Here is a 12580-nt window from a genome sequence, read left to right as displayed (position 1 = left end):
GAAATTTAATATTAATGGACCAAAAAAAAAAAAAGATTGTAGCCAAGTCAATAAATAAAAATTACAAAGCAAATAAGCTAAGATCTAATTTTGTTTCTCTATTTTTTTAAGTTGCAAATTTAAAATAAAAAAAATAATTAAGTTCATTAATTAATAAAAAAGATTACATAAAAAAACGTTCTATCATAACCAAATAAACCTTCAATTTTCTCTACAACCATATAGAAAAAGAAGCGTATATTTTAAAACATAATTTTTAGAAATTATATTCAATCAAATAATAAAATGTAATTTTTTATTTTTTTTATCTTAACCACAGGTATCCTGAATCCACCTCACTTAAGAGAGAGAGTGTCGAACTACTCATCCAAACATTTGTTGGTATAAAATGTAATTTTCAAATTGGCTATGACTAAGGATATTTTAGGATATTCTAAATTTCATTAAGGGTAATATCAGAAATCTCATTATTTCCCTCCCCTATTTTTACATTTATATATAGTATAGATAGATAGATAGATAATATAGATATTTTTTTCTTTTTCATTTTTAGTCAATGGCCAAGTAAGAAATGCACTGTTAATTATGATATTAACGATTAAGGAAAAAATGATTAAGGACAAATAAGGAAAAAATGAATTGTTAATTATGATATTATTATTATTATTATTATTATTATTGAAATATGAATCAATTACACGCGGATATATTTTATTAAAGAAAGTTAATAAATTGTGTCTAACTTTATGTTTTTATGTTATTTTCTTCTACTTTTTATATGTAAAATATGATGCATGTACACCTTGCAACGCTTTCACTTCTATTATTTGTTAATTCATTATAATTAATTAAATAATTAGTCAATTGTAACTTAATTATAAGATCTATTATAATGTCTAATTTATATATCTATAAAAGATAAAAATGTAAATTTGCAATAATCTTATTTTCCTTCCATTTATTTTCCTCCTTTTTTTTAAACATAGGATGGAAAATAAGGAAGGAAAATAAATATAATCAATCCTTATTTTTCTCCCTTATTTTCCTTCCTCCCTTATTTTCTTTCCTCCCTTTCCAAAACATAGTGTAACACTAAGACACATCATTTTACTTTTCTTTTTTCTTGTCACTTTAGTAACCTAAATACATGAATCAAGCAATATGGATATATATATATATATATATATATATATATTTTTTTTTTTTTTTTTTTTTTGAGTATTTCAAACTTTTTATATCAAATTAATCTTTTTCGGATTCTATGGAACATGAATTGAATTTATGATTTCAGAGAGATAGTCAACTGAACTTAAGATTGTCTTATTGTTTGAGCTGTATTTATATTGTAATTATAATTTAACGTAAAATTGTGCTTCACTCTGAATCAAATTATAATATTTTCCCTAGTAGGAAATTTACACATTATGTTTTAACAAATAAAATATTTTTTAATGACTTTCAAAAATTGTCATTAATCAAATAATAAATGACGTACAAGAAAATGGAAGCCTTAATGCACCAACACCAAATTTTTTCTTATTGCGAACAAGAAAGCTTTCTTATTTAGAGTACTCAGACAATAAAAATAAAACATGTTACCTGAAAAGTAAATTTTGTTTTGCACTAAAATAACAATGACTGAACGTTTAATAAGCCTTACTAAGCACAAGTAACTCAAGAGAAGAGGTTTTTCATTGCCATAGCAAATGAGGGATTAGTAAGACTAAAACCTCCATCAACTACTAAATTGATCCCACTAATGTACTTCGACTCCTCACTTCCTAAATAAACAGCTGCCTCTGCTATATCTTCTTGTTTCAATATAGCCTCTTTCAAGTTCGCCGCTGCATAAGTTACCTCTTCAATAGTCTTCTCTGGCAATTCCATTGTTCTCTTTAATTGAGGGGTTATTACCAAAAATGGAGAAATACAATTAACTCTTATCCCATATTCACCCAACTCCACAGACAAGTTCTTAGCCAGACCAACCAAAGCATGCTTTGATACAACATATGGATGTGGAGTCCCCACACAAGTTACTGAAACAGCACTTGCATTAAAAATTATATTACCTTTCTTAGCAGGAATCATGACCTTGGCAGCGTGTTTGGCTGCCAAGAATGCACCAAAGACGTTGACATCAAAAACTCTTTTAAAATCTTCTTTTTCCGTAGCCAAAATTCTAGGATCTAAATTTCCTGCAATTCCAGCATTGCTAAACATAATATCGAGCTTTCCATATTTGGATACAGCCAAGTCCACTGCGTTTTGTACATTGGAATCATTTGTTACATCACAATGAATATAGGAGATAATTTCTTCTGAGCCAAGCTCTTTGCAGAGAGACTGGCCAAGCTCATCCTGGATATCTGTAACAATAATGACTTAACCATTAATTTCATCCGGAACTCTGTGAATGGTTATAATTTCGGTCTAATTTGAACGTTTGTTTTATAAACAACCAAATTCCATAATTTTCATATTTAATTAGTAGCAGTTTGCACTCCAAAACCAATTTAAGGTTAGGGTTTAGAATTAAAAACTATAATCAGGGAGTCCCACAACACAAATTCCCGCAGCTACTTATAAAGTTGGTGAAATAGTACATTAAGCCTAACAATAATATATTAAATTACAACAAGGAAAATGCTAAGTATTGTGTGCAATCCCTGTAGTGGAATCTCTATTTACGGATGATGGGAAATAAAGGAGGAAAGGAAAAATGGTGGAAAATAAGAGAGGATTCTGTTTTTATTTTCTCTTGTTTGGGAAGATAAAAGAAAATAAGGAGAGACGGAAAATATGCTCTTTTTTTTTTTCAAAATTTTCTCTCAAAATATGTTCCAGTAGAGGAAAAATAATTTTATTTTCCTCCTATATCCAAACACAGCAAGAAAAAATAATTTATTTTCTTTCTATTTTTTTTCCTCCATTCTTTCTTCTTTTGAACAAGCAGTATCTGATGAGTCTGGGGAATTACCCCGTGAATTTTTACCAAAGACAAAAAGATTCCTGAAAGATAGTGCTAGTCATATCTGAAATGGTTTATTATTCAAATGGATTTGCATCCCGCTTTTGTCGAAAGGTAAGTTAAAAAAAAAGAAAAGAAAAAGAAAAAGAAGAAGAGAGAAGAGGAGGGGGCAACTTATATTGGTTAAATGCAAATTGCAACGAGAAATTTTAGTTTAAAAAAATTATTAAGGCAAGAAGAACGATCTACCTGCAATGACAACCTTAGCTCCTTGTTTGACAAATAGCCTTGCACTACTCTCCCCAATTCCGCTAGCTCCACCTGTTATCAAAGCCACCTTACCATCCAGCCTGCAACCACAACAAGTTAAACACAAACACATCCAAGTTAATACTCACTACTAAAAGCTGAAAATTGCTAATTTGATTACCTCCTACTGATTGAGGTTACAGAAGAGTCTGTGCTCATTTTGATCTCCTAGTTAATGATATAATGATGCTTCTGAAATTTATTTGACCATTTTTTACATTATTATGTATCAAAGTTGGGATCCAACTGGCAAAAGTCTTTGTGTTAGTCTATTAAGGAGGGTGTTGACTGTTGACTAGCGCCAAACTTTTTTTCCTTTTTTTAAAATAGGTATATTAAAAAAAAATAACTGAAAATTATCTTTTAAATAAGCGGTTGAATGGTTACTATAACTTGCAAAAATTATTTTGACTAAATAGAATTTTTTTCAAAAGCTCGACAGTTGGGTATTTGATTATTTTAGAGGCTATTTGAGTGAGGGTTTAAGGTAAAATCATCGTAATTATTAGATATAAAACTTATTTTTTAAACACTTTAATTAAAAAAAAGCTGATTGTTAAATATACTATGGTATTTAAATGCTCATGTAATCCCAATATTTTGTTTTAAATTATATACTATTAATCTATATTCATGTGAAGGATAAACAAAAAATATTTTAAAAATGCCTACTTGGCACTGTCTCATTATCTAGAGTCAAAATTCCCATTTTTGTTTGGAAAAAAAAAAAAAAAGGTAGAGCTCCCGGGCTTTACGTCGAAACAAACACTCCCCGCAGAGTTCCATGTACATATAAATGAACCAGGGAGGCAGGGATGATTCATCGGGTAGATTTTGGTAATTTTACTTACTGTTGTCACATGGTTTGATTATTTATGCTGTGAAATGTATATGGTTAAATTTGACTGTGAGTGTGACACTTCAGGCCTCTTAGAGAATACATCATATGCTTCACTCTTAGACCGTATATTATATATTATATATTCACTGAACTGTTGTGGGGTCTCTCTAACGTGTGGGACCCACATACATTTAAAAAGAAAAAAAAAAGAAAATGAATGGTGTTGTGGGTCCCTCCGACATGTGAGACCCACACAAAGTTTGAACAAAGAAAAAAAAAAGGCACGTTTTTGTTGTTCAAAGGAGACAGCAAAAATAAAAATGAGTACGCATTCTTTTTTTTTTTTCAACAAAAGTTGGTGTATGCGTTGATTAAAACGCATCCTCTTCTCCTATAAATAGGAAAAGGCTTCTTCAATGAAAGCGAACAAAAACATAGAAGCAATATACATAGGTTTAGAAAATTTTAGGAAAGGGTTCCTAAAATTGGAAAGAGAGAAAATAGTGAGGATTGTAATTTTGGGGTGTTTTTGTTAAACACTTAGAGTACCACTATTTTTGTAATCTCTTTTGTACCTACTATTTTTAGTGGAAAAATTGTTTGGAGTTTTTGTCCCATGGACGTAGCCCATAACAGTTGAAGGGTGAACCACGTAAATCTTGGTGTTCTTATTTTTCATCTGACATTTACGGTAATTATTTAATTTTTACCGTGGTTATTATTTCTGGTGGATTCGATCGTCAATATCCAATACGAAATTATTGGAGGTATATGTGGTAATAGTAATTTTATTTTACTTTTACTACCGGTATTTTTCCGCGTGCCCCACTCGGGATCAGTTAGAAACCCAAAAACTGGTATCAGAGCCTTTGGTTGGTAAATTCTGTCAGTTTCTACAAAATTACTATTTACGTGAATAGTGAATTTCGTGAATAGTAAAATTTTGTCAGATTCAGAATTCGACATGGCAAACGACAGGCCAATGATCAAATTGACAGATTTGAATTATTCAATGTGGAAATCCAGAATGGAGGACTACCTCAATTGCAAAGATCTGTACGATCCAATTGAAGTTGACAGTGCAAAGCCAGAAGAAATGAAAGAAAGGCAGTGGGAGAAATTAAAAAAGCAGACATTGGGTACAATACGCCAAAGGATAGATACTAGCATGTACAACCATGTGAGAAATGAAAAAGATCCCCAAGTTCTCTGGAAGAAATTAGAGAATATGTACGAGGCTACGAATGCTCAAGGAAAAGTCTTCATGATGCGTAAAGTCATGAACTTGAAGCTGTCAGAGGGACGATCAATTACACAACACCTGAACGATTTTGAAGGACTCGTAACTGAGTTAGTAGTTAGCGGTATGTCCTTAGAAGACGAGATGCAAGCGTGCCTACTGTTGGGATCTCTACCGGATAGCTGGGATACTCTTGTGGTGTCATTAAGTAACTCAGCTCCAAATGATGTGGTAACGATGTCTATGGTAAAGAATAGACTACTTAATGAAGAACTAAGAAGAAGAGATGTTGTCAGTACCAATTCTCAAGCCCTTGTCACAGAGAATAGGGGCCGGAGCAAGAGTAGAGGTCCAAGGCATGTAAAGTCAGGTGGTAGATCCAAGTCCAGAGAGATGAGAAAATGTTACCATTGCGGTAAGGAGGCTCATCTCAAAAGAAATTGTCGTTTACTCAAACAGGATAATGCAGACCGAAGACAGGAGAATGACAGAAATACATCTGCTACAGTCTCAGGAGAAGATGGTGAGGTGACTTTAGTCACTCATGATGCAGATTGCTGTCATGTTGGAGATGCAGATACCGAGTGGATAGTAGACTCCGGTGCTTCATACCACTGTGTTCCAAAAAGGGAAAACTTTTCCACTTATAAAGCAGGAGACTTTGGCACTATTAAAATGGAAAATAATAGTGTCTCGCAAGTGGTGGGAATCGGTGATATCTACATAAAAACAAGTGTCGGGTGCACATTAACGCTTAAAAATGTGAGACATATCCCCGATCTTCGGTTGAACCTGTTGTCTGTGAGTGTACTGGACAAGGAAGGCTATCACCATCATACAGGTGACGGTAATTGGAAACTTACCAAAGGGTCTTTGGTGGTGGCAAGAGGAAAATTATGTTGCTCGCTGTATAAGACGCATGCAATAATATGTGCGAGTCAACTGAATACAGCTAAAGATGATGCTTCACCAAATTTGTGGCATAGGCGGCTGGCACACGTTAGTGAGAAAGGGTTGAATATGTTGGCTAAGAAGTCCCTCATCCCATTAGCCAAAGGTAAAATAAACCCTTGTGATTATTGTTTATTTGGGAAGCAACATCGTGTCTCATTTCTTAAAAGCTCTAGAAGGAGAGACAACAAGTTGGAGTTGGTACACTCTAACGTATGTGGTCCTATGGAGGTAGAATCACTTGGAGGAAGTAGGTATTTTCTTACCTTCATTGATGATTTTCTCACGAAAAACATGGATATATTTGTTGCGCACAAAAGACCAAGTATTCAAGCACTTTCAGCAATTCCATGCGATGGTGGACAGGGAGACTGGAGTGGCATTGAAGTATTTGCGCATGGATAATGGTGGTGAATATATCTCTAAGGAGTTAGAGATTATTGTAGTCAGCACGGTATCAGGCATGAAAAGACAGTTCCTAGTACACCTCAACACAACGGCTTTGTTGAACGGATGAATCGCACCATTATTGAAAGAGTTAGATCCATGCTCAAAATGGCCAACTTACCTAAGCCATTTTGGGGAGAAGCTGTCAATACTGCTGTCTACCTAATCAACCGACTACCATCAGTACCATTGGATTTTGATATCCTGGAGAAGGTCTGGACATGTAAAAATATTTCATACTCTCACTTGAGGGTATTTGGCTGCAAGGCATTTATGCATGTTCCAAAGGAGCAGAGATCAAAGCTTGAGGACAAGTCAGTTCCTTGCACTTTTGTTGGTTATGGAGACGAAGAGTTTGGCTACAGGTTACGAGACCTAGTGAAAAAGAAAGTTGTCAGGAGCCGAGACGTAGTATTCCACGAGAATGAGATCGTGACAGATACAACTTGTGAAGAATCCACAAGCGATGGTGTTGTTGATATTACACCAGGAAGCATTCCTACAGATGATGCCACAGGAGGAGGAATGCCAGAATCAGAACGAGAAGAAGAAGAAGAGCCAGTCGTAGGGGATCAAGAGACAATTGTAGATGATAACAGTGATGCAGAGGGTGTTGAGCAGGGGGAGCCAGAGAACCCCATTCCACCAGAAGGAGTTGAACCTCAGTTAAGAAGGTCAACCAGAGAACGCCAACCATCTACAAGGTACCCTAGTTCTGATTACATTTTGATTACTGATGAGGGGGAGCCAGAGAGCTTCCATGATGTGCAATCTTGCAAAAATAAAGATTGCTGGACAAAGGCCATGCAAGAGGATATGAATTCTTTGAAAAAGAATGACACGTATGAGCTGGTGAAACTTCCAAAAGGGAAGAGAACACTCAAGAACAAAGATGATGGCAACCTAGTGAGATACAAATCTCGATTGGTCGTCAAAGGCTTTACTCAAAAGAAAGGTACTGACTTTGATGAGATTTTTTCACCAGTTGTGAAAATGAGTTCTATTCGAGTTGTGCTAGGTCTTGTAGCCAATTTGAATCTTGAATTGGAGCAGCTTGATGTAAAGGCCGCATTCTTGCATGGGGATCTAGAGGAAGAAATCTATATGGAACAACCAGAAGGTTTCAAGGTCAAGGGAAAAGAGGACATGGTTTATCGCTTGAAGAAGAGCTTGTACGGGTTGAAACAAGTGCCGCGACAATGGTATAAAAAGTTTGATTCTTTCATGGTGAATCAAGGATACAAAAGGACAGATGCAGATCCTTGTGTATATGTTCAGAAATTCCTTGATGGTAAATTTATCATCCTTCTCTTATATGTTGATGATATGCTAATTGTTGGACCAGATGCACACATGATTAGCAAGTTAAAGAGTGATCTGTCAAAAGCATTTGACATGAAGGATTTGGGATCGGCAAGGCGAATTCTCGGAATGAGACTATCCGAGACAGAAAGTCTTGCAGGTTATGGTTATCACAGGAAAAATATATTGAACGAGTTCTAGAGAGGTTCAATATGAAGAATGCTAAACCAGTTAGCACTCCACTTGCCGCTCACTTCAAGTTGAGTAAGAAATCTTACCCATCAACAGAGAAAGAAAAAGGAGATATGTCAAATGTTCCATATTCCTCAGCGGTTGGAAGTTTGATGTATGCAATGGTGTGTACGAGACCAGACATCGCTCATGCAGTTGGCGTTGTGAGCTGATTTCTGTTAAATCCCCAGAAGACATATTGGGAAGCAGTGAAGTGGATCTTCAGATACCTGAGAGGAACTTCAAAGTTATGTTTAACTTTTGGAGGTGAAAAGACTGCACTTGTTGGCTACACAGATGCAGATATGGCCGGTGATCTTGATGAAAGAAAATCTACATCAGGATACTTACTTACATTCTCAGGGGGAGCTATTTCATGGCAGTCAAGATTACAAAAATGTGTTTCGTTATTAACGACTGAAGCAAAGTACGTTGCAGCAATGGAAGCAGGAAAAGAAATGCTTTGGTTAAAACGATTCTTTCAAGAATTGGGTGTACGGCAGGAAGAATATATAGTTTATTGTGATAGTCAAAGTGCGTTAGACTTAAGCAAAAAATACCATGTATCATGCACGAACGAAACACATTGATGTAAGATATCATTGGCTTAGACTTGTCATTGAAGAGAAGCAGTTCCAGTTACGAAAAATCCACACAGACAGAAATGCTGCAGATATATTGACAAAGGTCGTTCCGAAGGAGAAGTTCGAACTATGTGTCAACACGGCAGGAATGGAGAGTCCCACCATGTAGTCGGGAGGGGGAGAATTATTGTGGGGTCCCTCCAACATGTGGGACCCACATACATTTGAAAAGAAAAAAAAAAGAGAAAATGAGCGGTGTTGTGGGTCCCTCCGATATGTGGGACCCACACAAAGTTTGAACAAAGAAAAAAAAAAAAAGGGGCACGTTTTTGTTGTTCAAAGGAGGCAGCAAAAATAAAAATGAGTACGCATTTTTTTTTTCAACAAAAGTTGGTGGATGCGTTGATTAAAATGCATCCCCTTCTCCTATAAATAGGAGAAGGTTTCTTCAATGAAAGCGTACAAAAACATAGAAGCAATATACATAGGTGTAGAAAATTATTTCATAGTAGAATATCATGTAAAATAAATATACATAAATTAAAGATATTATTATAATTTTTATTTTTTTATAAATTGATCAAATACAGTTTATCTTTATGTTCAAAGAAAAAAATATCTATAAATAAAAATATAAACATTTAGTATTCCTGGAATTATTTCCTTAGAAATTTATTTTCCAAAAAAAAAAAAATAAATAAATTTTGTATTCTGGTAACTATATTTATATACTCTAATAGTTTAATATGCATATTATCATGATTAAATATTACTTTTTTACTTAAAACATATATTGAAATTTTATTCAATAATAATATCACTGTCAATAATTTTATTTAATCCCTAATTGAAAAGTTAGTATGATTTAATTATAGCATACTTAATAATTTATAAATAAAAAAATTTTGAGCGAGCGAATTTAGATTAGATTTACGGATCAAGTCAACTAATGTATTATGCGTAGAAATCATATACTCTCTTTGTCCTATTTATATAGAAAAAGTCAAAATTTCTCTAGGATTAAGGAGGTAGTCTTTTGTGGATTTTTTTTCTAATTTACTCCTGAAAAGATGTTAAAGTGGTCACAATTTTCAATAAAATGTTATAAATGATGAGAGAGAAGATTTGTTGCTTAAATAACGTTTTATTTGTTTAGACTTCTAATAACAAAAAAACACGGGTTGTTTAATTGCAAGTGCGCACTAAAATTTCCATATCAAATTTGGATTGAAAAAATTAGTGTGAAAGTTGAAAGAAAGTTTGTAATCAAAATTTCAACCTCAAATTTTTTTATTTTGCTTCTCCAAATTTACATGTAAAAAAATGAAATTTGGAGTCAAAATTTTCAAAGCTAAATTCCTTAAAATATGAATGAATTCACAACTCTAAAATTTGATCCACAAATGCCACGAACACGATCCTTCCTTTTGATTTGAATACAATCCCTAAAAACTTGCTTGGAACTTAACAAGATATGCTCATACTCAACAATCAACCCTTAGAGTTGATCTCCTTGTCATTTGCTAAACAACCGCCTTCTGTAAAATCTAAAACCACACCACCACCAAGTAACGTTTCAGAAGAGACTCCAAAAGGCAACAAAAGAAAAAACATCACTAAAGATGTGAAAAATAAAGTTTGTATGTTACTGTATTCTGAAACTGAAAATGGTGAGTTAAATGTTCGTAGTATTCATAAAGTTGCAAACAGTTTATCTATATCCACTAAGACAATTTATAGAATTTGGCATAATGCAAAAATGAGCACAACTATTTTTATTTAAGCAATGAAATTATGGTTTAGGTTATGTATCTCTCTCTTTAGCCATTTAAGGAGTTCATCATAGTAAATATAAATGGATACAACTATTTTTATTTAACCACTGTCATTTGGAGAGAAATTTTCTCCGTTCATGATTTATTAGAGTTGTGGGTAAATTTGACTATATGTGCACACTTAAATGTTAAGCGTAAGCTTCTTGGTGCAATTTAATATGTGCACATAATGTACTTGAATCTCACATCTTCTTAATGCACCGTTCAGTCAATTTTTGAATATTAAATGACAACCACAATAATGTCTGCCACTTTGTTGAAATACTCTCAAAGTTAATGTTTAATTTATAAACCAAAACAAGGGCATATTGGAAGTTTTGCTTTGGCATTAATCCCAAAATTACCATATTAAGAAAACTTCTCTATGTAAATAGAATGTCCAAAAAGGAAATTTTTTCTATATAAATAAAACGAATTGAGTAATAATTTGAATTTGAGTTGGGTACAATTACAAGATAATTTGAGTTTGTTCCCCTACAATACATTTCATCGTATTATGATCTTTCATCCTTTTACTAAAAATTAATAATCTCCGATGTGTGAATTTGCATACCAACCTTATTAACTGAGATAAGATAGGTCCCATCATCTTCCTTGTAATTAGTAAAGAACTTGGGACTCCATTATTGGGTGTTTTGAAAGGCATGCAGTACAAGTTTTTTCAATGATAAATGAAAAATATTTAGCAGCATGGTCTCTTGACATCAATGTTTGACAATTTGTTGAATAGCATATAATAAGCCTAAAGATAAACTGCCTCTCGATGTTGAAATCAAATTCTTCAATTAATATGTTGATCAATTTCATTATGATATATCGACATGACTTAAATGTATAAAATCTAATGTTGCTCCCTCTAAACAAATTAAAATCTATTGTTGCAATTGCTTGTAGATTCACTATATGCATTCCTAATATTAATTTTAAAATTAAATTAAATTCATTTATTTTAACATTCACTGCAAACAATGTTTATTAGATGATTGCAATAGATTGATAGCATAACATTGATATGTAAATTTAATTATGATTATTAATTTGCTCCAATATCTTAAATTTTCAATATATATATATATATATATAATAACATTTTCAACCCAAAAAATATTTGAGGCTAGATGCTCATTTATAAATATTTATAATCAAGTGCAATGAATATGACATGATTATTCAATAAAATTAGTCATAGGTTACCGAGCAAAGAGTGTGATTTTAATCATTCCAAATTAGTTTTCTATGAACTTTTAACATGATATGTTCACTCAAAAAAAAAAAAAAAATCCCCGTACTTATATGCTATAATAGTTTGATAATAGGAGTAACCCGTTATACAAAAAGATTTCCTCTCGGACCAAACCTAACCCTAAGACACATCTAATTTTCCTTTTTTTTTTTTTTTTATTTGTCTCTTGTTTCATTTCAATAACTTAGCTATGTGAATCAAGCAAAATAAATATTTTTTTTCCCCTAGGCGTATTTCCATATCTTTTTGACATGAAACTAATTTATTTCGAATTTAATGATTATTCTTTTCATAAATAACTTTTCCAAGAATCGAATCCATAATCTTAAAAAGATTTCTACGTGAACTTAGGTGTGTCTTACCATTTGAAAATATACTTATATTATAATTTAACTTAAAATTATAGTTCACTTTGAATCAAATTATAATATTTTCTGTAATAGGAAATTTACATGCTATTAATTTTTTTAGGATATAAATATTTTTTAATGACTTACAGGACAATGGAAGCTCTAATGCTCCAACACCAAACTTTTTTCATATTGCATAACAAGAAAGCTTCCCTATTGAGAGTACAATTTCTTCATAGACAATGAAAATGAAACTTGTTACCTGAAAAGTAACCT

The 12580-nt window shown here is 32.8% G+C and overlaps 1 protein-coding gene across 1 annotated transcript; it reads right to left on the bottom strand.

Moving 5' to 3' along the window:
• Positions 1 to 1514: 1514 nt before the first annotated feature.
• LOC149495510 (short chain aldehyde dehydrogenase 1-like) lies at positions 1515 to 3515 on the bottom strand. Its single transcript, XM_089722219.1, has 3 exons — positions 3402 to 3515; positions 3221 to 3321; positions 1515 to 2369 (listed from the first exon to the last, which is right to left on the bottom strand). The coding sequence occupies exons 1-3, from the start codon at positions 3437 to 3439 to the stop codon at positions 1675 to 1677; spliced, it is 834 nt and encodes a 277-aa protein (XP_089578345.1). The 5' UTR covers positions 3440 to 3515; the 3' UTR covers positions 1515 to 1674.
• Between the last annotated feature and the right edge of the window lie 9065 nt (positions 3516 to 12580).

This window comes from Jatropha curcas, chromosome 6 (genome assembly GCF_041381405.1).
Source record: "Jatropha curcas cultivar XTBG-Jc1 chromosome 6, XTBG_Jcur_1.0, whole genome shotgun sequence".
In the NCBI taxonomy this organism is placed as follows: Eukaryota; Viridiplantae; Streptophyta; class Magnoliopsida; order Malpighiales; family Euphorbiaceae; genus Jatropha; species Jatropha curcas.
The sequence above is the reverse complement of the archived record's forward strand: the minus strand, read 5'-3'. Positions and strand labels throughout refer to the sequence as shown.

Excerpts from the sequence above, each read along its gene's own strand:
- LOC149495510 (XM_089722219.1), bottom strand. The coding sequence starts at position 3,439 with ATGAGCACAGACTCTTCTGTAACCTCAATCAGTAGGAG. Across the intron at positions 3,322-3,401 it reads GTAACCTCAATCAGTAGGAG|GCTGGATGGTAAGGTGGCTT; the intron begins GTAATCAAATTA and ends TTGTGGTTGCAG. Across the intron at positions 2,370-3,220 it reads AGCTAAGGTTGTCATTGCAG|ATATCCAGGATGAGCTTGGC; the intron begins GTAGATCGTTCT and ends TTATTGTTACAG.